Consider the following 26,836-nt stretch of genomic DNA (forward strand, 5'->3'; position numbering starts at 1 on the left):
ATAAAAGGTATTTTTGGAAAATCTTGTTAGACAATGAAATGAAAGTGCCAAGATAATGAGTAAACACTTCTCTGTTTTGAATCTCTAAGAATGAGATTATTTGTGTTTTGTATAGAACCAAAATAAAAGTAGGAGGTGTGTAGGTTAATCCTCCAGGTGTTTCTGACCACCAGCCTGGCTCCACATCATGGAGATTGGTCCTTGAGCCCCGGCTCTCACAGGCTTTGACCATCCGTGCACAATTCACACCTTCTGCTTGTTTGGCAGATCAGCTCTGTCTCCAAATCACGAGCATGCTGGCAGCTCACTGCTCCTACAGGTCACCCAGCGACATTGAGGATGGGTCAAATACAGAGAACACATTTCTCTGCAGAGAGTTCTCTATAAAGATTAATAAAGTATAATTTAACTTAATGTTCAGGTTCACTCTTTGATCAGGCCCAAACCTCAGAGCCTGTTTTTAGGCAGAAGGCTGTATAAACTGTTAAACAAACGAACACAGTGCGACTAACGTTTTGTTGACACTTCAGACTGCCCCTCTTGATGTAATCCATCCTGGATTTTGATGTGTGTTTACGTTCCTTACCCATGTGCAAAAGCCATTTGCTTTTTAACTTCACCTTTTTCGCTGCAACACAGCCCCAAAACACGATCGATCCACCTCCGGACCGAACTGTTGGACAAATGTTCCTTTCATGAAATTCTGTGCCCATTCTTCTCCAGACCGAACAAAAAAGAGGACATGGCTCCTGCTAAGGACAAGCGTCTGTTGCTAGTCTTTATTCAACAGAGTACAAGGGAAAAAACTTTTCTTCATTGCTTTTGGTACTTTGTACTTTAATGCATATTGTTAGTCATTTTGTATAGTTAAAGGGGCTAGATGCAAGTTAGCGATTTTATACTCACTACTGCCACCTCAGGTCAAATGTGTAACTGCACCTTCTTTATTGAGCTCGAGCATGACGGCACTTTAGACCCAAAATAACATGTTTTTGTAACCTGGCTAACGCCAGGCTGCTGTGTGCGCTGAATCATTTCAAACTGCACAACAGCCTGGGGACCATGGCCGAAAAATTCACATGGATTTGGGAACCAATCACAGAACGAGAAGGGACGGCAAGATGATGACGAGCTATTCGATATACGGAAGCTTGTAGTTTATTTACGGATTAAAAAAAAAAAGTTTATTTACGGATCAAACATGACAGCAGCAGACGCAACGCTATATTTCGATCAAGCTTTAGGCCGTGTTCTAAATAGTTTAGCTCGAAAGTTTACAGCGGGTACGTCATACGTCATCGGATACGATGATACGATTGGCTGTGGCTACGATAGACATTCGTAGCGCCCCGTAAACCACACCTCTCCTATGAGAAAATGAATTGGTGGTCCCCAGACTAAATATCACTTGTGCTTTTTGAGTGACAGTGCAGGATTTTAGAGGCAATTGTGGTGAACAGGTCTGAGCTCATTCTACACATTAGGACATTGTTGGAACATGAAGGGGGAGGAAAATACTTAATTTTGACATTTTTAAAACTCCGTATAGTCCCTTTAAAATGGCAATAAGAGAAAAACAATGTGTTTCCTAAAAAACATCTTTTTACATGTTTTCCAAAAACAGTGGAAAACTGAGATAGGCAATAATGCTATGTGGCTAACGATATGACAAATACAGCTGTCATATGTATTTGTCATATGTACTTGTCATGACAAACCAATCACGTCCATGGTGTCATGATCATACAAGTGCACTGATGCTTGACCTACTTTTCGAGACTCCAACGGCACAATAACACACATTGATACAGGGGATTATGAGGTGTAAACAAATGGCCGGCTCTCACAGGCTTTGACCACCATCCGTGCACAATTCACACCTTCTGCTCGTTTGGCAGATCGGCTCTGTCTCCAAATCACAAGCATTAATAAACATGACCTAAATACAAGTATTAACCACAGCTCGTGATAAGAAATGTACTTTTACATAGATCTGAGCAGACTTGCTTTGTCTCAGCGGTGAGAGGGACTGTTCTATGGAACATCCGTGGAGGCTTCGTTATTGTGTTTGCATTTCAGCTTAAAACATGTGATTTCCATTGAACTTCCTCAACATTTTAAACTATTGAGTGCACCTGAATATAAGTATCAAACTTACTGTGCAGATGAGTCTAAAGGAACCGAGTTAACTCTCCATCGTCTCTACTACTCTATGTTTGGATTTGCAGCTGTTTTTGTGTCTTTCTCATGTTGGAGTTTCATTAGAAACAGCCAAAGTGTTTTTGATGACATGACACAGTATTTAGTATGACCGAAAAAATCTATACGTTAGCCACACCGTTGTATAAGCTGCATGTTCAAAGCATAGGAAAAAAGTAAGTAGTACTAGTTTGGGCTGGGTGATATATCGATATTTAAGATATATTAATATATTTTTAAATGAGATTTGGAATTAGATGATATGTATATCGATATCGTTCAAATTTGCGCTGTAATCCTTATTTTATAGGCTTTTTATTTAAGATTTTCAACCTTACGGAGCTTTGTTACTAGGGCTGAAACAACTAATCGATTAATCGACAACTAATCGATTACTAAAAATATTCCAGTAATCGATTAATCGTTTTCTAGAAAACACAGACTAAAATTGAGCAAAAACGACATGATAATTATGTATTTTGGATGAAAACCTACTTTGTTTTTTAAAGTTAGGGTCTGTAGTGTTTTGTACATCGTAAATTACCTAAATATCTGTCTTTGTCTCGTCCAATCAAAGCAGAATTAGCCCAAAGAGCCTCCTACAAATGTTTACTTTAAGTTTACTCCATCCACGTGTCCTCAAGCGGCGCCACCTTAGCTTTATGTGATAAAAAAATTGGAAAAAAAATACAATTTCCATGCACCTTTCACAGCCAAGCGATTAATCGTAAAAATAATCGGTCGATTAATCGATTATCAAAATAATCGTTAGTTGCAGCCCTATTTGTTACATAGTGTTTATCATTTTATAGTGAGTTTTCAATAAAACTACTCAGCTTTGACTTTGACTTAACATTTCATTTCACAGCTGTCAAAAAAATATCGATATTCAACCTAAACATATCGGGATATGACTTTTGGTCCATTTCGCCCAGACCTAGTACCAGTACAGTAGTCCAGAAATGACTAGGGATGGGCACCGTTAAACGGTTCCTACTTGGAACCGACCGAAAAGCTTCGGTCGGAGGCGGTATCGAAAATTTTTAATTCTTTCGGTGCCAACTTCCGGTTCTTTTTCTCTCCAAACGTCAATATATGACCCTCAGCGAGTCTTAAAAAAGCAACATGAACGTGTGCAGGTACTGAGCGGCTTCAGCGCAAATGGAGCGAAGCAAAGATATATTTCATAGATGTAGCCTAACTTATAGCAAAGCAAAGCTATAACTTGCTAAACTTCTGTAATAGAGATGGCAGAGCCGCGGTCTGCGTCAGGACTGAGCAGGACTGAGCCAGGACGTGGACTACACCGGGTAAAACCCAGAGCTAAACAAAATCAGTTATGAACCAGGACTAAACCAGGACTGAATAAGAAACTTGAGCTTTTAGTCAAACTGAAAAGCAAAAAAGAGCAGTGACAACAAGAAAGACGTGTTTACCTTTAGCGACAGACCCGGAGGCTGAGCATACGTGCTCTTGTTTACAACTTTACAGCAGCTGCAGCGACAGGAATATCAAAGATTGTTTGTTGTTTGTTGAAAGTGAGCGCTCACTCTGTATTAGACATTGTTGGTCCAGTTTTGGTAAATTGTTAGTGGCAGAGTGAGCGCTCACACCATTTAAGGATCTTTGAGTGTGAAGTTGCTTTTGCTTCGTCGAACAGCGCAGTGTGTTTAGAAATGTTTAGCTGAAAGAAAACCATGTCCTGATGTGGATCTGTCCTGTCTCTGCAGCTTAAGAGGTAATAACGTCCTTTCTTTCTTTTTATTACTGCTTAAGTGGAAATTGTGCTCAAAACACAAAGTCACAGGCGACGCTGCTGTGGCCTGGGTCGCTTCTGCTGTGCCGTTTTAGGATTTTTTCCTGAACTATACTTTTAATACACGTTATTTTTATTGAATTAAAATAACATAGGTATCGAAAAAAGTACCGTTAAGGCACCAGAACCGAAAAGCAGGTATCGTTAAAGTACTTGGTATCGAAAAAAAACGAACGGTACCCATCCCTAGAAATGACAGTACATTTCTTGGAGACATTTACATTTGATTACAATTAACTCAATATGCAAACATTGATGTAGTTATTTCATTTACATGAGTTTTATGAGCATGCTAGAATAATTTTCTTTATTCGTGTTGAAATTTTGTACTCACTTTTTGATCTCTCACTGGATTAATCTATACCTATAGTTAGTCAAGTGTCCTCGAATCTCTCTGCTGTATTTTTTTGAAATAGTCATAGCCATAAATGGGGTAAGAGTTTGAAAACCACATGCCCTGGTGACACCTTGGACACTCACCCAGGAAGGTTCCAGTAAATCCCAGAGCCAGGAAGCTGCTGACCACCAGCACCGTGCCCACCACCATGAGAACCACGCCCGTGTAGTAGACCTCTGTCCGCTCCAGCACCTCCCACCTGGGCTGAGCCTTCATGGCCACCGTCATACTGAAAAGAGCATCAAGGACATGCGTTTTTTCTAATGCAGCGCGTTAAGAGGCACATCGTATTTATGACAAAGCAGGACGAAAAGTGAATGGCTTGATGACAAAGAGAAGAAGAGAAATCAGCTCTTCAAGAAAAGGAAGCGATGTGCTGACCTAGTTTTTAAATCAGACCTTTTGTAAAGCGTGTCTGTCACACAAAGAGTTGAGTAAAGCGTGTTCAGTCGCACCATTACGCTAAAAACGCTAGAAACGTAACTGCTATTACAGAAGAGGTGTGAATTCTTCAGTGGCTGGGTATTAAAAAAAAATTTAAAAAAATCTTTGTATTTGATAAATCAGACATTTTTGAAAGTCATTAAAGGTCCTATATCATGCAAAATCGACTTTTTGTTGCTTTTAGCCATGTTGTTATGCTATTTCCTTATCAAAAACACCCCCAGAGTGGTTTGTGGCTTCATTCACGCAGCTCTCAGTAATCCTCCTGAATCCTGCTCTCTGAGCAGCTGCTCCTCCCTCTCCTGGTGAACGACTGAGTGTTCAGTTGTGTCGTAACAACGGAACGGAAGTGCTCGACGTCTGTAATGTAATGTCTTAATTCTATGCTTACGGACGGATTTTAATTTGTAAAACAGCGTTTTCATTATTTCTGTCGTAAGAGAGAAACAAAGAGTAAAAAATAAATACATAAAAAAATAAATAAAAAAAGGATGTGCCCAAAGTGCTTCCAGGTCAGCTGAGGCCAAAACAAACACATCCCTGAGCGTCTGAACAGATCAGTCATGTTTGCGCTGCAGCTGAAGATGGAGCTCGTTGCCTACTCTTGACACATCTGTTCTTCATTCTTACTTAACGATAATGTCACGGAGAAAAAGAAGCGCGTTTGGCTACGAGGACGAGGAGTTTATTCAACCTTTTTCAAGAAGAGGCCACTCAGCTGTTTTTTTCTCCGGGATTCAGCGACTATCAGCCAAAATATTGTTTTTCTGTGACTGTCTCTGATGGATGTTTGGTGAACCTTCGCCAGAATCAATGTGGATTAACTTTTATAACCAACGCGAGTCCCATAATGTAAACAGCGATGGAGCAGAGCGGTGAGTCAGTCCAAACGCGGGTTAGCTTGTGTGTTAGCATATTAGCTTGTGTGTGTTAGCCATTTATGAAGCTGTGTTGCAGATGTCAACTCCGTATAACTGCATCGAGAAGCGACTTCACTTATTGTTGTTTATTTATATTATGGTAAAGTTGTATGTGCGGAGAGAGGGGGCGGAGTTAACTGAATCGAAGCGTTGTGTCTTCCGGGTTCGAAAAATACCTCCAGAAAACACTTATATTTATCACAAAAATGAGTGCTCCATAATGGTAGAGGTACAATATATCATATAAATGCCTATACTTAACTTTGGAATGGTTAAAATAGCATGATATAGCTCCTTTAATGATATCATAAAACAATGTGGGCTAAAGATTCATATTTATTATTCATTTTATTTTTTTATTGACCTTTATTTAACCAGGATAGTCCCACACACAGGGGAGTCCTGGCCCAAGAGGGGAATCATATCATTTGTTAAGTTCAGACGTGTTAACCAATCAGAAACACGAGTCCCATAGACGCAGTGGGCAATGCGTCATGCTAGGGGGCGTGGCCTGGTGGGGGGATAAAGCTGTAGGAATCCCTATTCTTTTCACTTTTTTAGATATTTTCTTGCACACTGTGAGCATATTTAGAACACACAAATGAAGCGAGTCAAAATCAGGTCCTTATGACATTTTCTCACATTAGAGAATTAACAAGAGTGTCCAATAGGAGTGAAAAATCGGCACTTGAAGCTAGCCGCTAGCATGTAGCATGCAGCTAATGTTAGGATGTTTAGTCTTCTTTTTTCATCAGGGTTTATACAGGCAGAAGCAAGTCAAATTTAATGCTTTAAATCAATTTTTAATGCCCAAACACTATATTTTAATGCCCCCAAATGCAGATTTTTTTTTTTTAATTTCTTAGGATTTGCAAACATTTCATCAACCAGAGGAACGAGAAATGTTTTAGTTTTGTTGTATTTTATTTTTATAATTAACGTATCTTTGCTGTTCAATTTTTTTTAAATATTTTATGCTCAAGAATGTATCAGTTTTATATCTATTGATAGATGGAGGCGTAATTATAAGTCCATTTGGGTTTTCTGCCTCTTCCTGCACTTTTATGATTATATCTTAAAGGGGCTAGATGCAAGTTATTTTATACTCACTACTGCCGCCTCAAAACAGGCAACTTTTAAGCAAAAGAATGTGGACAATTTCAGCCAAAATGGCAGTGCAACACGTTTTAGGCAATTATTTTGGTATTTTCAATTAACTTATTCTGTGAAAGTTATTGAGCGATGCCATAGTTTTCCAATAAAGTTAGATTAGAGTCCAATTTAATGCTTTTTAATTACCTTTTAATGCCCTGTGGAAACACCATTTTATTAATTTGCAAATTTGTGCCAGTGAAACATTTTGTTGTTTGTCTCTGTATCGTTATTTGATAGAAATACATCCGTAATTCAGCGTTTGTTGACATAGCTATGGAGAAGTGTGCAAAAGAGCAGCTTTGATGATGCCGTTTTTTCCTGATAAAATTGGAAACTTTTAAAAAATGTGATCGTAAAGCAGTACTAAGTAACTGTACCTTAATAAATCCTTTCCGTAGTCCCTCTGGGGGTAATACAAGTGTTAATGGGATGATTGGGGGGTCTTTCATTTCCCCCTCATGTCTCTGACCAGAAAACCACTGCCACCGGGTCGGAGGCCCCAATACACACTAATGAAATCATGAAGAAGAAGCTAACAGGCTAACGGGCAAAGCTACCTGCGGGCTAGCGCCACACCAAACAGTATTTACAGCCAAGTTGGAGTGAAAATACCTATAGTATTTTATCTATTGACAAGCCCTCCTGTGGACTCACCACCCGCAGAGGGATCCGTAGGGGTCGGGTGCTAAGAGGACTGGGTGGCAGTCGAGGCCGGGTGCCTCGACGACCTGGTCCACATGCACAGCTTCTGGCGTTCGGGACATGGAACGTCACCTCGCTGGGGGGGAAGGAGCCTGAGCTTGTGCGGGAGGTTGAGAGATACCGACTAGATATAGTCGGGCTCACCTCCACGCACAGCTTGGGTTCCGGATCCCAACTCCTGGAGAGAGGCTGGACTCTCCATTTTTCTGGAGTTGCCCGCGGGGAGAGGCGGCGGGCTGGGGTGGGTTTGCTCATATCCCCCCAGCTCAGCCGTCACGTGTTGGAGTTCACCCCGGTGGACGAGAGGGTCGCGTCCCTACGCCTTCGGGTCGGGGACAGGTCTCTCACCGTTGTCTCGGCCTACGGGCCCAACATCGGTGCAGAGTACCCGGCCTTCTTGGAGTCCCTGGGAGGGGTACTAGATAGTGCTCCGACTGGGGACTCCATTGTTCTACTGGGGGACTTCAACGCCCATGTGGGTAACGACAGTGAGACCTGGGAGGGAGTGATTGGGAGGAACGGCCTCCCCGATCTGAACCCGAGTGGTGTTCTGTTATTGGACTTCTGTGCTAGTCACGGTTTGTCCATAACGAACACCATGTTCGAGCACAAGGGTGTCCATAAGTGCACGTGGCACCAGGACACCCTAGGCAGGAGGTCGATGATCGACTTTGTAGTTGTGTCGTCTGACCTCCGGCCGTGTGTCTCGGACACTCGGGTGAAGAGAGGGGCTGAGCTGTCAACCGATCACCACCTGGTGGTGAGCTGGATCCGCTGGCAGGGGAGGAAGCCGGTCAGACCTGGCAGGCCCAAGCGTGTTGTGAGGGTCTGCTGGGAACGACTGGCGGATCCCTCTGTCAGTGGGGTCTTCAACTCCACCTCCGGAAGAGCTTCACCCAGATTCCGGGGGAGGCGGGGGACATGGAGTCCGAGTGGACTCTGTTCTCCTCCTCCATTGTTGATGTGGCTGCTCGTAGTTGTGGCCGTAAGGTCTCTGGTGCCTGTCGCGGCGGCAATCCCCGAACCCGGTGGTGGCGCCCGGAAGTAAGGGATGCCGTCAAGCTGAAGAAGGAGTCCTACCTGGCCTTGTTGGCTTGTGGGACTCCTGAGGCAGCTGAGAGGTACCGGCAGGCCAAGCGTGCTGCAGCTCGTGCGGTCGCAGAGGCAAAAACTCGTGTCTGGGAGGAGTTCGGGGAGGCCATGGAGGAAGACTATCGGTCGGCCTCGAAGAAATTCTGGCAAACCATCCGGCGCCTCAGGAGGGGGAAGCAGTGCTTCACCAACACTGTTTACAGTGCGGGTGGGGGGCTGCTGACCTCGACTGGGGATGTCGTCGGACGGTGGAAGGAATACTTCGAGGACCTCCTCAATCCCGCCGTCACGTCTTCCGATGAGGAAGCAGAGGCTGAGGACTTGGAGGTGGGCTCGCCCATCACCGGGGCTGAAGTCACCAAGGTGGTGAGAAAGCTCCTCGGTGGCGGGGCTCCGGGGGTGGATGAGATTCGCCCTGAGTACCTTAAGTCTCTGGATGTTGTAGGACTGTCTTGGCTGACACGTCTCTGCAACATCGCGTGGCGGTCGGGGACAGTGCCCCTGGATTGGCAGACCGGGGTGGTGGTCCCTCTCTTTAAGAAGGGGGATCGGAGGGTGTTCCAATTACAGAGGAATCACCCTCCTTAGCCTCCCCGGTAAGGTCTACTCCAGGGTGCTGGAGAGGAGGATCCGGCCGATAGTTGAACCTCGGATTCAGGAGGAACAATGCGGTTTTCGTCCTGGTCGTGGCACACTGGACCAGCTCTATACCCTCCGTCGGGTGCTCGAGGGTTCGTGGGAGTTCGCCCAACCAGTCCACATGTTGTGGACTTGGAGAAAGCGTTCGACCGCGTCCCTCGTGGTGCCCTGTGGGGGGTGCTCCGGGAGTATGGGGTCCGGGGCCCTCTGCTAAGGGCTGTCCGTTTCCTGTATGACCGCAGCAGGAGCTTGGTTCGCATTGCCGGCAGTAAGTCAGACCTGTTCCCGGTGCATGTTGGTCTCCGCCAGGGCTGCCCTTTGTCACCGGTTCTGTTCATTACTTTTATGGACAGAATTTCTCGGCGCAGCCAGGGGCCGGAGGGTGTCCGGTTTGGGAGCCTCAGAGTCTCATCTCTGCTGTTTGCAGATGATGTTGTTCTGTTGGCTTCAACAAACCAGGACCTTCAGCACGCACTGGGGCGGTTTGCAGCCGAGTGTGTAGCGGCCGGGATGAGGATCAGCACCTCCAAATCCGAGGCCATGGTTCTCCACCGGAAAAAGGTGGTTTCCCCTCTCCAGGTCGGTGGGGAGTCCTTACCTCAAGTGGAGGAGTTCAAGTATCTCGGGGTCTTGTTCACGAGTGAGGGACGGATGGAGCGTGAGATGGACAGACGGATCGTCAGCAGTGATGCGGTCGCTGTATCGGTCTGTCGTGGTGAAGAGGGAGCAGAGTCGGGGCAAAGCTCTCGATTTACCGATCGATCTACGTTCCCACCCTCACCTATGGTCATGAGATTTGGGTAATGACCGAAAGGACAAGATCGCGAATACAAGCGGCCGAAATGAGTTTCCTTCGCAGGGTGGCTGGGCGCACCCTCCGAGATCGGGTGAGGAGCTCAGTTACCCGGGAGGAGCTCGGAGTAGAGTCGCTGCTCCTTCACGTCGAAAGGAGCCAGCTGAGGTGGCTCGGGCATCTGTTTCGGATGCCTCCTGGTCGCCTCCCGCGGGAGGTGTTCCAGGCATGTCCTAGTGGGACAAGGCCTCGTGGAAGACCCAGGACACGGTGGTGGGACTATGTCTCCGAGCTGGCCTGGTGTCGCCTCGGGGTCCCCCCAGAACAGCTGGAGGAAGTGTGTGTGGATCGGGAAGTTTGGGCATCTCTGCTGAGACTGCTGCCCCCGCGACCCGGCCCCGGATAAAGCGGAAGAAAATGGATGGATGGATGGACAAGTACACAATCATTTATACATTTAAAAGGGAATCTATGACAAGCGAATTCTTTTGGGGAACAACAGTGAAAATGTGAACATGGTAGTAAAGTCTACGCGGTTCAGTAGCTTCATGGACACCGCTGTTCCCCATCTTGCGGGTCTTGTATAACAGCAAAACTCCTCCTGATTCAGAATCCATGTGAAATGAGTGATTATTGGCAGCATTGAAACATTTTGTCAATTGTAACTTTGTGGAAAACCACCATTATTCTACAAATTTCATTTACTTTTTAAAACATTAGCGAAGGAAAGTGCCTCTTCGGTTACTTTGCCTCCCACCAGCTTTTCAAGTGTGTCTGCTGGACGTGTGTTTAAGTGCAGAGCGGCAGAAAGTGCCTCTTAAAAGGAAAGCTTTTAACTTTCATTGACGTCATGCCGCACTGTCAAATTCGGCAATCCTGTATTTTCTCTGCCACTCAAATAATCCTACTCGTTTGGTCCTGGTCGGTTGCTTGGTCACTGAGAAATATACTTACCCTTTTATTGTTCTGAATCAAATTTTAAGAAAAAGATAAATTACTTTCATCGGAACGGGTTGTAAGTGGTTCCCCGTTTTGTCTGCAGTTAAAATATTGGGTAATTTTGAGCATTTTAACTGCCAGTACTGCTCAGGTATGATCAACAGATACAGGACACAAGATTTTTTGAATGGAAAGAAATGACATCTTATGTAAGTAATTTCCACCATATCCAACATTTTTAAAAATTGAGCCTGTCAATATTCTCTGTGGGGTGTATCTCCCTACGCAGATCTTTATAATACATTCATGTATGGCATGAGGAGATTTTTAGAACCAATGGTTTAACACAGTCACAAGTGTACGATTCCACTGTGCTGCAGGACTTCGTTTGGTCAGTCTATCTTCTCTAATAAACGTCCAAAGCTGCAAAACTCATTACCAATGGAACTTAATTTAAAATGTTCACTAAAAGGGTCACGTCTTGGCTGAAAACAAACCAAAGTTGTACCCATTTTGCATTATTATATTTTACTATTGTAAATTGTACCCCTCGCCACCTTAATCTGGTGGAGGGGTTTGAGCGACCGAATGATCCTGGAGCTCTGTGGTCGGGGGCTTCGTGCCCCTGGTAGGGTCTCCCAGGGCAAACAGGTCCTAGGTGACGGCTCAGACATAGAACGGTTCAGAAGCCCCTTATGAGAGACCAACAGGCCTGAGAATCTGTGGACCCTCCACCTGCAGGAGGAGCCATAGGGGGCTGGTGCAATGTGATTTAAGCAGCTCGGACAAGTGGAAGAAAATGGGTGGGTGGGTGGGTGGGTGGGTGGGTGGGTGGGTGGATGGATGGATGGATGGATGGATGGATGGATGGATGGATGGATGGATGGATGGATGGATGGATGGATGGATGGATGGATGGATGGATGGATGGATGGATGGATGGATGGATGGATGGATGGATGGATGGATGGATGGATGGATGGATGGATGGATGGATGGATGGATGGATGGATGGGGTAAATTGCGTAAAAAGGCCAAGTCAGGGACAGGAGTTGAAAATTTGCACTTGCCAGAAGCTCTTCCTGCATTGCATCAGCTGCAAATCTGAATTATAACTATGTTTATTGCATCGCCTCAGATAGATAGATAGAAAGTGTAGATAGATGGAATGAAAATGTGTCTTGTTTTTAATGTTTCACGTTCATTTCATTTAATGTTCGAATTGCCTTCCTTATGATTACGATTTTCAGCTAACGCAACCTTGACATACTGACCCATTTTGTTCTAAACTACGGATGTGGAAGACATTAAGCGACAATCTATTCTTTGCTTGGTGAATATATCTAATATGAATATGGCCTCTCATTTCCTCTAACAAGCTCGCTGATGTAGTTAGCAGACGTGATGTTGTATAAGCCTCACTGCGCACGCCACTGGACTCCAGATTTCACATTTTCCAGGATGAAAAGGCTCCCAATGATAACTTTATAGAAAGGCGCACAGGTGGCACTGGACAGAGACACTTTTGCAGTAGCCATGTGAGCACCTGTGGGGGGCATCTGGAACAATTCACAGCTCCAGCTTGGACAAATGCTTCGGACTCTAAAGTAGGTTTGGGGTCTTTGGGGGAAAGTGGGTCAGAGGGTCGGCAATGAGAATGTTGTGGACGTTTGGCTTTGTTAGGCAAATATGACGCAACGGAATGGGCCACCACTGCGAGGCGTGCCGCTGGGATTGAGATTGGAATTGGACTTGAAAGGGGGCCGGGGGGAGGCGCGCTACAAACTGACCACTGCGATGGACTTTGCTTGGAGGCATCTGGAAAAAAACTGAAAAGATTTACAATCGAGTATTTAAAGGTCCTGTACTTTATTTCTTTTTCCATAGCGAGCTCCCATGAAAAGATCGAAGCAGTTGAAATTTTAACATTTCTCGGCCCATGGACGACTGAGAAACATCCTGTTAAAGTCTTGAATCCGAGAACCAGGCGAATTCAAATGCGCTCACGATCAAGCGATGCCGATCGATCCACACAGTGCTTCAACATGTGTCAACAATGTTTTCCTTGACATTTGACTTGAAAAGGAGGTATTTAAGCATTAGTCTCTTCCCATAATGTTTGTGCCAGTGCTGAGTGGAGAAGCTGGTGCTAGGAGAGAGGAGAGAGGAGAGAGGAGAGAGGAGAGAGGAGAGAGGAGAGAGGAGAGAGGAGAGAGGAGAGAGGAGAGAGGAGAGAGGAGAGAGGAGAGAGGAGAGAAGAGAGAGGAGAGAGGAGAGAGGAGAGAGGAGAGAGGAGAGAGGAGAGAGGAGAGAGGAGAGAAGAGAGAAGAGAGAGGAGAGAGGAGAGAGGAGAGAGGAGAGAGGAGAGAGGAGAGAGGAGAGAGGAGGAGATTGGGCTTTCAGCAAATGTTGCAACAAACTGATAACTCTTATAACTACTTCAAGCAGGATATGCTTTATTTATGTTGGAAGTATCTACTTTTACTAGTCCAAGTTAAAGGGACTAGATGCAAGATGGTCATTTTTATACTCGCTACTGCCACCTCAGGTCTTAGGCGTAACTGCAGGTCCTATATTAAGCTCGTGCATGACTGCAATTCGGACCCGAAGTAACACGTTTCTGAGTGACAGTGCAGGATTTTAGAGACAGATGTGGTGAACAGGTCTGGGCTCATTCTACACATTAGGACATTGTTGGAACATGAAGGGAGGAAAATACATAATTGTAACATTTTTAAACTCTGTTTAGTCCCTTTAAAACAGCGCAATTTAGGCCATTATCTTCAAAAAGAGACAAAAATGATTGGATCTGGCACTTCAAACAGGGATTATTACTTGGATTATTAAATAAGAACTTTTTTTGATAATATGATTGTGGTTGACATAACCTGCATCATTCTGTCAATGTCCCTGAATTAGTATAAAACAGCGACACATGATCACATCAGACTTTAGACCTTTTTGTGAAGCACTTTGGTCAACAAAAGTTGTTTTAAATGTGCTATATAAATAGATTTGATTTATGGCTTTGTATGGATAACAAAAAAATATACAGGGGTGCCGTGAATAGGGGTTGAGAACCACGGCTCTAAGGCATAGGTCCCCGCTAAAGGAGATCCAATGAACAACTCCAGATCAGAACAGTTACAGCAAGAGGTGTGTAAAGCCTTATTATCAATGTGAAGCTTATTGTTGTTCACATTAATGTCACAGTGTTGCTAGGTCAGATTTGCAAAACATGTTCATAAAGTCTTGAGGAACTGGGATATTAGAAAAACGTTCAGCTAGAAAATTAGTTGGGCTGCAGCTGACATTATTTCTAATTTTCACGCTACCGTTTTCATTGTTTAAGACAAAAATCCGGTACTCAGCATTTAAGTTGTACACCAGATTTCTCTCTTGAATAGGTTTTCCTTGTACAATAACACGGTCATTTAGAACACACATCCAACTAATTATGCAGGCAAATTAATTTTTATAAGGCATGGAACATGATTCTCTTCCAGACCCACACATCTGATTGCAGACAAATACATTTTAAAAAGCTCACTTCTCCTCAAAAATCCTTGTACGCACAAACACATGTTATAGAAACAATAATAGCCCGTTTCCAAGTAACAAGTGTTCCGCAGTCTCAGGGCACCACTGCAAAATTCGATAACAAAGCGGCACTTATGGAACAACAACACAGTCTATTTTTAGGTTTTCTATTTCACACAGTAAAGGACAGAAACGCTGGAACACTGGCCGCAGGCAGTCTGTCCATCCAAGCCTAAAAATGGACACCGCACGACACTGTAATGGTGCTGGTGGTAGAGTGGTCTCTCAGGAAATCGCTTTAACCTAATTCTGAGGCTTCTACAGATCTGACTCACATCTTGGAACTATTTACTGTATGTGCAACCCATCCTTATGTCAAGATTAAAAAGATCATGTATAATGCTGGTTCCAAATCGAAAAATACACCTGGAAATGTGTGCTGCTGGTTTCCTCCTGCAAAGCTTTCCTGTAACATATTTGTGATATCAGTCTGTAGTAGAGTAGCTGTTGTGTTTCTTTTATCTACGTTTATGGACGAGACAGTGGCTGAGGTGGTAGATTGGTCGAGACGATTGAGCTGCACTCCTTGACTTCACCACATTTCTCCACCATTACCTAGCAACAAGATCATTTTGTGTGCAGGGACAATACGACTGATTTACTCTTAGCCTACCAGTGTCCCATACTCATTTACAGACTATATGAGATGACTCTTTATGACAAATTTCAACCAAGACAGACAGAATCAGCTGAATGTGTTACGTGCAGCTCCGATGTCTGGCTCTCTCGGGCAGCGCTCTCTCCATTTCCCCTTCTCCCTCAGCTCACGTTCATTTCTCCAAATCTCCATCGCGCTGCAGCCTCTCAAATTTTAGTTGCATTTATCCTTTCACAGTTTCACAGAGAACTGTAATTTATTCCACAATCCCACTGTGAAGTGACACTTTATAATAAGGTTACGTTATGCACTTTTATGCTTTGAATAATCAAGGACAAAACAAACACAAACATCATTGACATTATAATTTATAACTGTCCACAAAGCATCAAGAGTTTAAATGAAGTTAATGTTTTGTGGTCCATTACATTTCACTGACATAAACATAAACACTGCCTATTGCTTACATTTATGGCCTTCAGGGCGAAACAAGACCGCTCTGCTTCGCGTCGGGGTCCGGTTCGCCCTGTCGGTGCTTATTTTCCCGATAATGACCAGCGTTCTATACATTATCCCGCTTATCATACGGCCATTTGCCAACTGAACACACACAACGTAAACTTCATACACTTTTATGAAGGCCCAAAGGTTTATTTAATGACTTCCGCTGCAAATAGTTCCCAAAAGTTTGCGCGTTTCTTGGCAATGTTTGGCTAGGTTAGTAGCAGCAAGGCTAGTACTCAGTTGCCGTTGGCAGCGGTCATTATTTTTTTCAGACGTCCTTTATCAGAAAATAATGACCGGTAGAACGTTGGAAAATCCCATTCAAATCAATGGAGCGTTCTACTTATGTTGTGAAGAGCCGGATAATAAGAATAAATAAACACTTCTTCTGCGGCGCACACAGCAACAGAACAGTTGACTTGCAGCCAAATGTAGCCTACAAAAATAAAATAAACAAATAAAATATCTAGCTATTAGATAACAGCTTGTCTTAACTGAGAGTAGCCTCATGAAATAACTTTGAACAATGTGATGCAGTGATCCCCTTAAAGTCCTCTGTTCCAAAGGAAACATCTGTCTACTTGGCATCATGCAGAAACAGAACAGCATCAACAGTGTCCGGGACAAGTCCAGTCCTCCTCTCCGGGACACTCAGCACCAAGCGGGCCAGACGTGCCAGCAGCGGCAACGTCTTCTCATTTGTTGTCCACTGTTTTAAGTTGGCCATACATAATCTTTTTGGTTATGTTGTCCATGTTTGTGGCGAGAGTTGGCGGGTAAAAAAATATCAGCACAACATATCACTTTGTTTGGCAGGAAAAAACCAAAGCCCGAACCTGGCCCGTGTCCGACGCAATGACACGGTAATGGGCCCGGAGCGTCATTTGCTCACAACATCAAGCACAAGGTTGAGTTACAAACAGACTGGGCACTGTTCAGTACGTTGCACTGGGGAATTTGTGGAGGAGGAAATATGCTGAACCTAATGCAGCTGCAGTGAACCAGTGTTACAAAAACATAAAGTGGGACTCGACTATAGACTACAGAAAAAAGTAAGCACAATTATTTTAGTCACAATTGAAATCATGATTATTCAAATGACTTTAAAAAAAAATCTTAGAAAAAAAAAAAAGCTGAATAATTTCTTTGGACGAGTCAAAATGATATAAAATACGCTCTATGTCACACCTGACCCCTGCTGGCCAGCCCTCACAAATGCCCAAGCAAACCGAGCAGCGCGGCCTGATGACATCATCACACAGCGCTGTTTGTTTATGTCGGACCAAAGCATTTGCCAGTGGCGCGTGAAATGCGAAGGGGAACAAAAACAATCATCCCAGTGGCATAACGAGTTTGCTATGAGCTCCGTTGAGATCTGCTCCTGAAGAAGAGTTTTAGACTCTTCTTCACAAAACCAGCGTCTGGGCAAAGGATATCGAGGCTTCTAAACAGCTGTTCTCCTTTCAGCAAAAGGTGAGCATTTTCAGTAGTGTTATCTCAAGAGCTACGTATAAAAAATATTCAAATTATCCACGACAAATACAACAGTTCCATCACGCAGTTCAGCCGATCAGACGCGCTCAACAAACTCCACAGGACTAGGGCTGGGTACCGTTCGTTTTTTTTTCGATACCACTACTTTAAGGATACCAGCTTTTCGGTACCGGTGCCTTAACGGTACTTTTTTCGATACCTATGTTATTTTAATTGAGTTAAAATAATGTGTATAAGAAGTATCGTTCAGGAAAAAAACAGCACAGCGGCACAAACACATCAGAAAACAGGAGCAGCAGCGTCACCTGGAGCAGAATTCCCACTAAAGCAGTGATAAAAAAGAGAGAAAGGACATTTTTTCACCTTCTGAGCTGAAGGAACAGACCAGATCCACATCAGGCACCGTTTTCTTTCAGCTAAATTTTTCTAAACACATTGCGCTGTTGGACAGTGAAAGCTCCTCACACGTCAAAGATCTGTTACATAGTGAGAGTGCTCACTCTGTCACTGAAAATGTACCATGACTGTTCCAAACATGGCTAATGCAGAGTGAGCGCTCACCTTTTCCAAAAAACAATCTTTGATCCCAAATGCTCCGGTGCAGCATGGAGTTGTAAACAACAGCGCGTAACTTCTGCGGGGCTTTCGCTAAAGGTAAAGCCAATGTGTTACCGTGTTGTCACTATCGTGTTGTCACTGCTCTTCTATTTGTCTAAGAGCTCTAGATTCTGATTCAGTCCTGGTTTAGTCCTGGTTTTTAACCAGTTTACTGTAAGTCCTGGTTTAGTCCCGGTTTAGTCCTGGCTCAGACCGCGGCTCTGCCATCTCTGATAATGACAGAAGTGTGAGTAAGTTACAGCTTTGCTTCGCTTCTGCATTTGCGCTGAAGCTGCTCATGAGTTCAGGCTTTTTTAGACTCACTGCGGATCATTTATTGACGTTTGGAGAGAAAAAGTACCGAAAATTAGCACTGAAAAAAAAAAAAGGTTTTTGATACCGCCCCCTACCGGAGCTTTTCGGTCGGTACCAAGTAGGTACCGTTTAACGGTACCCAGCCGTACACAGGACGGACTTTCAGGAGTCGGACCAGTCGGATGCAGGTCACTCACTGTAATCAGGAACACCGAACTACTGAGTTTGTGGCCTTTGAGTTGGTATTTCTAACTTTCAAATACACAACAAACAGTAGCCTTATGAAAATCCCTGGAAGCTTAAAAAATGTAGCAGTATATTTAAAGGCATATCATATCAAATCATAACCAAACCAAAATGTTTAGGCATTGTTTACATTTTTGGCCCCCATTACAAACTAGTTCAACAGCCCTAGCCCCCTGCAAGTAACGGATTAAAAGCAAAGATGAACGCGGACATTTCTATGAAGATGTTGATTTCATCTAATTAAGTTCTGTTAGTGCTGGTTCAATACAACGACACCAGCTTTTCCAGACCGCTTTATTACCGTCCCCAAGTCCCTGATGAAGCTGTGACCCAAGCGGCTAAAAATAACAGCCGTTTTTTTTATGTCAATTAAAAATAGAGCAGGGAAAAGAATGAGAGCCGCCGTGAGAATTATTGCCTCACTGAGCGAGACAATTACAACAATAGAACTGGTTGGTTATTAACGGACAATATGCCGACGGTAAAATCCGCAGGGCAGCGCGTTGATTGCATCGTCTGGGATAATTGCGTGACAGAAATAGCATCACTTTAGACGTGACTAGTATCGAAGTAAAAAACAAAAAATAAGAACAGAACGTCAGCACTGAAATTCGGATGGGAATGCTTTCTGTAGTACAAGACAGATTTTGCTTCTGAACAACCTTTCTCTGCTCCTAATGCCTGGAACCGTTTAGAGCAATCTCTAAAAATCAGTTTGTTGTTCAATTACATCCACCGTAAACTCCATTCCCACGGGAGACCGAACGCTAATGCACTCGTACTGTAGAGAGAACTCTTTTATGAATGACAAAGGTAGCTCCATTTTGCTGCATTATCGGTAAATTCCACCCAGCAAAAATATTGGCTACAGTAGACTCTGGGCTCGGCATTGCTCAGCAAAGTACACTTAAAGTTCTGAGGAAACAAAGGAGGCTCATTATATGACGTCTGTCCACTGTCATTTTGCTTTGTCCATGCCGTAATGCCGTGTTTCCACTGTCAGGCTCTACCCAGCCCAGTGCCTGGTCTACCCTGTTAGGCGAGGGCCCTCACTGTCCAGGCCAGGCCCTTGCTGACACTAACGTGGATAGAGGACAGCCCTCACTAAATTAAATATTTCACAACATCATGCATTGTTGAAACAGTTCATTTTGCCGATGACAGCGCAACTTCAGCATGTGTTAGATTAACGTTAACTCTACAGCCGCTAGGTCACTGAAAAGCCCAACATGCATTAATAGGAACTTTCCTCCCCATAAAAAGTAGCATAATGCACCTTTAAATAAAGTCTGTAGTTTGTCCGGTGTGAGCTTAACCTCTTAACTCCCGCCTGAACCGAGAGGATCTTTATCCTCATGTAAATCAGATTTTTTTTCCATCATTTTTTGTTAGGTATTCAACTCATTTTTGTAACTTTTTTGTCATTTTTTTAATCACACTTTTGTAATTTTATTTGTCAAATTTTTGTCATTTTTTAAATCAAATTTGTGTAATTTTTTTGGTCAATTTTTTATCAAATTTTTGTAATTTTTTTTGTCACATTTTGGTCACTTTTTTGGTCATTTTTTGGTCAATTTTTTATCATTTTTTTTGTCACATTTTGGCCACATTTTGTCACATATTTGTCAAATTTGTGACATTTTTGCCACTTTTTCATCAATTTTTCGCCAGTGTTTTCTCACTTTTTTTTGGTCACATTTCCATAATTGTTTTCGTCTCAGTTTTGTTGCTATTTTCACAGCTTTTGGACTGGGGTAAAGCCAAACTGGAGAAAATGTGCTTGGTTCAGGTGGGAGTTAAGGGGCTAAAGAGGATGTAGCCTAAATGGTAAATGGTCTCAACTCATATAGCGCTTTTCCACTTACATTAGGCACTCAAAGCACTTTACAGCAAGGATCCACTCACCCATTCATACTCATATTCATAAATGCTGAATGATGTACAATGTAGGGCTGCGGCATTGAAAAAATCTAGCTGTTTTCTTTCTCACAGCTGCACAATAAAAGCATAGGATGAGACCGTCTACAAAGTCTACGCTCCATGCAGCTACTCACACATAATTCTCATCCCCCCCATGGACTAAAACCAGGCTTTAATCAGGCTGCAAATGGTCCTGTAGCCGCTGCTCTCGCCTGTGTGCTATTATGCTGCACAAAAGTTCCCTTCCCGCTGCAACGCTAAGGTTCTCACTCCACAGACTCCCGCACGAGAGTGAAGGTAATTGCAGTTTGGACTCGCTAACACCCGCCTAATGGAGCACACGAGGAGGCTCCAAGACGCAGAACATACAGAGTCTATTATCCTGCGCGCCATGTGGAAATGTCGGCGAGGTGTCTCGGTGAACTCGCTGGCCGTTACGATATTTCAAAACCGTACTTCTTCTGGCCATTTGCTCGTCGGTATCTTTTTGAAGAGCTTATCTTCTGACTAGAGCCTGTCTAGACTGCAGGTGGTAGAAAAAAGAATTACAAATGTATTGCACAAAAGTCTCAACAAACCTGCAAGGCGAGAGTTTGATTCAAAGACAACCCAGTGACCTGTAGGACGATGTCTACTATATCAAGAGATCTCCCATGTACAGGTAGGGGGCTCATTTTCCATAAGAACGTACATGTTTTCTGATAATTTCCGACGCCTCATCAAATCAAATAGTTTTACTATCACCCAATTCCGAGTTTAAAAGAAAGACCAAATTCCCTCTTTACGATGCTTATTTATTGACTTTACCTTGACTTGTCGCAGTATTTCAGGAAATCCGTTCAGCATTCCTCAAACATTGACATGTTTGGTTTAAAGTGCAGCACATTTCCTTTCTTGGAGAAAAAGGTAGCAATGTACAGACGCATGTGGAGACAGTACAAAACTTTAGGGCCAAACTTTCTCGTCTTGTACTTTAAGGCCTTGCACTTGAGATAGGAAACCACTAGATTCAAATGTTTAGTGTGGTTCAAACTCAGTCCTAACTTTAAAAACATATCTATATCATCCCTATTAGTATTTGTATTTATTTTGATTTGACCTTTATTTAAACCTGAGAAAACAACCGCTTAACCCCCACTTTAACCAAGCACATTTTCCCCAGTTCAGCTTTACCCAAATCTTAAAGCTTCTCAACTGGAGGTCACAGCCTATAGGCCAGTGTAACGTCTCAGTTGAAAGCTAAGACCTACACCTGTTGTGTTGCTGCCCCGTTTTTGTCACATTTTAAGCCTTTTGTCATGTTTTTGTCTGTTCTTTATTCATATGCTTTTTGTCGTCTTTTTGTTGCTTTCTTCAGCACGTCTGTGTCACTTTTTAATAGTGTTATTCTTGCTCTATCAGCAGACTTTTGTCACTCTTATTTGCTTTATCATCACTTTCTAATAGTGCTTTTTTTCCCTCATGTTAAAAAAAGAAAAACCTATTGGCTTGCCGTGTCTGGCCTCAAAGGAGATGATCCAACTCCTTTTGGACAGTTAGGCTATGACAGACCCGGGGCTGATGGGAGTCCCTTTGCAGATAGGATCGCCTTTCGAAAGCGACCAGCGACTCCAAAGTCAGGGACAGCAGTAGTGGAGAAGGTGCTCCTTGCCCTATTGGTCTGTGTTCCTCTTCTCATGTCTATCTTCCTCCACTGTCTCGACCCGAACGTATTCGACGTACACATTTATCATGTCCTTTCCCTCTTTACATTTCTGTGCAAAGGTAGAAGTTAGTGGTAAGCAATAAAAGAGCGGCTGTAGCTGATCCTTCAAACGTTTGAGCCACTGCTGAGGGCACAACGGATCCCGGGCAAAATGAATGGCTGGAGGATGTAAAAAGTAAATAAATTGTGAAGTCGACATTTATCTGGTTGGTGGGAGGCGTGGGTGCGCTTTCTCCTGTGAGGGCTGCGCTGGCACACAGTGGACTGGTGAGAGGATAATAACAGACAGCCTGCCCCCACTGAACTCAGCCTTTTGAAAGACAGGAAATTAAAGTTGCCATTTAGAAAGCCAGGAAATAGGTTAAGCAAAAAAGCACCGGCAGAAACTGGCAATTATATTAACAATAAAGAAAGAAAATGTTCATGGCATACTGCAGCTGTCAGGAATGCATTTCCTGACCAAGAACACAGTAACAATTGTGTTACTTCATCATATCTACATGAGCAGTTCAGCTTCAAGGCCTGAGCTTTCTAAACAAAGACCTCTCCTCCTCTGAAGTATTTACATCCTACATCAAGTATTCAACACACAATCAGTATCATCTTCCTGGAACTCACTGTACGCCTTGGAATCTGTAGAAAATATGCTGATGCTTTTGAACACAGGCGATGAAAAATGGGTCACATTTCCGAAGCTCGACGCTACGTCCAGATCAAGGTCCGGTTCGGTCTCAGGCAGCCAGGTAATGGTTTGGACAGAATGTGAACTCTACTATAGTGACTCAACGTACATCCGTGAAGTGAGAGGAAATGTTGTCCATCAGACAAAGCAAGAGTTACATCAAAATCTAGCACTACTCGAAATGAAGAGTGAAGTGTGTTCCAAATTATTATGCAAATGACAATTTTCTCAGATTTTCAACTCAAATGACAGTCAGTCTTTAACTGTTCGAGGATCATTTGAATGAGATTGAAAAAACCTCCCAGGGACAACAGTATTTTATTCAAAAATAACTACAATAAACAACTTAAAATGTAGTGTTGCAAATTATTATGCAACTCATAGTTTCAATACATTTTATAGGTTGTAAAGAACTGAAAATGGTAATTTGTTGAATCTGCGGCATTAGAAGATCAAAAGCTATTTGAATTTAAAAAAATCTTAAAAGGTCAAGTTACATTTTAACATAGGACTTTATGCCCATAGCAGCCAAAGATGCAGAGCAGCATGACATGGTGCGTTGTCTTGTATGAAGATGATTTTGTTAGGGAAGGGGGGGGGGGCGAATAGACGGTTTATGCACAACTGCAGCCTCTGGAGGGTCCTACACTTTGATGTTCGTGAGACTCCAGAGGCACCAGCAGCTTCAAATACCTGTTTGCTGCTTTGTAGCAGCTGTTCTCTTAATCGTATGTGTTTGTCTGGCTGAAACCGTCCTTATTGTGCCTTTATCTGCACAAACCCGTGTGTGCTCTGAATCAGCCACAAATCTATTAACAGTACGATGATTACGCTTCATCTTTCATGAAATATCAACGGTTTTCATACCTAGTCCAAGGCTTTCAACTATTTCACGCTTTTCATCAGCAGAGAGATCCTTTTTCTTTCCCATATTGCTTAAAAATGGTGGTCTGCTTAATAATAGTTAATCTCCTTTTTCAGTAGTTTTTCCCTTAACCTGACGACTAATCATCAAAGGTGTCTGAGATTGATGTTTTTTTTTACCTTTATGACACTGAAATATCATTTTACATGGCACAAAAGTGTCTTACCTGTGACTGCGGCAAACATTCAGCAGGAGAATAACGAAGCCCAGGCAGTAACACGCCACGTAGGGACTCCCAAACAGAGCGGTCAGCCTCCTTGTGCGGTGCTCCCATCTGGCCACCTAGTCCACAACAAAATCCACATTTCAATACTGGAAGATTATTCAGTGTTTTTAGCCAATGGGTAGAGAGCCTGTATGGATTCATTTATTAATTTATTTGAATGGGACAGTGCATATTAATGAACAGACAACTAGTGCTGTAAATATGCCGGATTTAGCTCAAGGCTAGTTTCCATCCGCAGTCCCATGAGGTGAAAAACAAGACAAGAACATACAAAATATAAAACACATACGCCACAACACACAGCAGTACATTACAGACAAAACAGGTAAGGACAACAGCTACACAATACATAAAGTGCATCTCTTTCATACACCACTCCCCTCATCCCTCCCACTCACACACCTGAACCTCTCTAACTGAGTGTTCCAACTAGAACAAGCCTGAATGGAAAGCACGTTTTAAGAAAACATGCGCCTCCGGAACTGTATCTCGAAGAGGAGGCGGGGCGTGGTCATGTAGCACTCTATAAACAAGACAGTTCATTTTAAAACATTGTAGATTTTCAAAATAAAAAAATGTATATTTGTTAATTAGAGCACATATGTGAAAAGACTGGGGTTTTTGATCAAGTACCTTACTAGCTGCTTTGTACAACTGCTGAATGGGTTTAAGCGCAGTGGCACCAGCAAAGGACCAGGCCGTGAAACAATATTCAACATGGGAGAATATCATAGAGTGGAGTGGATGACTTTCACACATTTGTAAATGGCAGAATTTGCATTACGTCTAGATTTTGGCTCATTTTTAAGTGAGTAATAATAATAATGCATTGGTTTTAGTACTTTTATGGACACTCAATGACACTTTACATTGCATTATTCACTATTGTAGCCACAGCTGCCCAAGGGTAGACTGACAGAAGTGAGGCAACCAAGTCTGTGCCCTCCACTCACTCACTCAGTCACTCACTCGTTTCATTCAGGCCTAATGTACATGTTTTTAGTGGTAGGGCAGACCGGAGTACCCGAAGGAAACCTACGCAGACGCGGGGAGAACATGCACACAGAAACGCCCCGACCCTGGTGGGAAGCGAACCCGGAGCTTCTAGCTGTGAAGCACAAAGGCCAACCGCTGTGCTACAGTGCTGCACATTTCATACAGTATCCCCATTACGCAAGGCATTTCAACCCTTTTATGCCATTAAGGGGAAAAAAAAGCAAACAAGAAAAGAGAAAAGCACTCTTTTTCCCCCCGAACCACCCACTCAAATGGAAGTAATAAGTGCCGTGAAAGTCTGTCTTTATAAATGTCCACCTTGACTTACGTTGAACTTATTGACACCCTGCGCCGTGTGTGGGCTGGAGGAACTGCAGCCGCAAAAGGACACTAACGTTACCATGGGAACTACATAAGCGTTCAAAAGGAGAGGAGGAAAGGATATAAGGAAGACGAATGAATGGTGGATCAAACTTTCAGAAGTTCGTCTGTGAGCACCTTTGATTTTTGCTTAGTCATAGCCGTTAATGAGTACATGGAGAGAGGGGAAATCATAACACTAATAGGGTTGATTATGAAACCTCCTTTTACCAGACTTCGAGACTTGTTTATTCAAAGTTTAAATGAATTAATCAGAACTTCAATGACTCACAGTCAAGATACTCATTTGTGCCACTTGAATACAAAGAAAGGTTTTTCGAAAAGTATGGGATTTTATTTCAGGACACTGCTGTTTCTCTGGCTTTCTTAGACTGACCTACATTAGCGGATTAATGGATGAAGATATATCGAAGTAAAAGAGGGCTGCAGACTACATCGGAGAATATAGTGTCCCTATCGCGAAAATCCAGTATACAAACCACATAACCAGTGACATCGGACTTCACATACAACACGGACAGCTGTCATCTGCAGAAGTCCTCCGATGACTCCGCCATTGTGGGCTGTGTGTCTGAGGGGAACGACCTGGAGAACCATTCGGTTATCATGGACTTCGTGGACTGGTGTGAGCGCAAACACAACACCAACGGCCAAAGTGGCCTCCACCTTCTGAGGAGACTGAGGTCCTTCGGAGTGAGTAGGCCTCTGCTCAGGACTTTTTATGACTCTGTGGTAGCCTCTGCTCTCCACTACGCTGCCGTGTGCTGGGCCCCGGGCAGCACAGAGCGGGACAAGAACAGACTGAACAAGCTGGTCAGGAGGGCCAACTCCGTCCAGGGCTGCCCCCTGGACTCTGTGGAGGAGGTGAGGGACAGGAGGGTGTTAGCCAAGGTCACCTCCATCATGGACAACACCTCCCGCCCACTGCATGGGACTGTAGAAGAGCTGAGCAGCTCTTTCAGTGGCAGACTGAGACACCCTCAGTGCAAGAAGGAGCAGGACCTTCATCCCCACTGCTGTCAGACTGAACAACAAGACTATAAAGTAACATGTGCAATAACCCCTTTGATAAACTACGTGCAATAATCTCTGTATCAGCGTCACTTTATTCCCTGCACCAGCGTCACTTACTGACAACCTGCACTAGGACTGTAAACTTTGAACCTCGATATTCTACTTTTTACAGTCTGTTCTAATTTTCATTCTATTTTTATTTATTCTCATTTCCTTATGTGTAAAAATATATATATATATTTAGTCTTGATATTTGAACTAATTTAGGACTAATGCACTGTTAAGTCTTTTGTCACAATTTGTCACTCACCACTTTTGTTTAGATTTAAAGGACCTAAAAACCTAAAACCTTCATTTAAAAAAAGTACAATGTAAAAGTAGGAATTTGCGGGGAATAAGAATAAGCCTGATGTGTTCAAGTTTACATTATATTCTCCAAATCTAACAAAAGAGGCTATAAATGTAGAAGTGCTTTTAATAGAATGTACAGTGCTGAAATTATATTTGAGATTATCATGTCAGAATTTCATGGGATCA

The 26,836-nt window shown here is 43.3% G+C and overlaps 1 protein-coding gene across 1 annotated transcript in view; it reads right to left on the reverse strand.

Moving 5' to 3' along the window:
- The window catches only part of pemt (phosphatidylethanolamine N-methyltransferase), a 71,517-nt gene that overhangs the window by 14,457 nt on the left and 30,224 nt on the right, over window positions 1-26,836 (reverse strand). The window contains exons 3-4 of the mRNA XM_079578011.1: window positions 23,849-23,964; window positions 4,496-4,641 (exon numbers count right to left, since the gene is read on the reverse strand). Of these exons, the coding sequence (XP_079434137.1) occupies window positions 4,496-4,641; window positions 23,849-23,964 (262 nt within the window). The remainder of the gene's footprint in view (window positions 1-4,495; window positions 4,642-23,848; window positions 23,965-26,836) is intronic.

This window comes from Gobius niger (assembly GCF_951799975.1).
Source record: "Gobius niger genome assembly, chromosome: 19".
NCBI classification, from domain to species: Eukaryota; Metazoa; Chordata; class Actinopteri; order Gobiiformes; family Gobiidae; genus Gobius; species Gobius niger.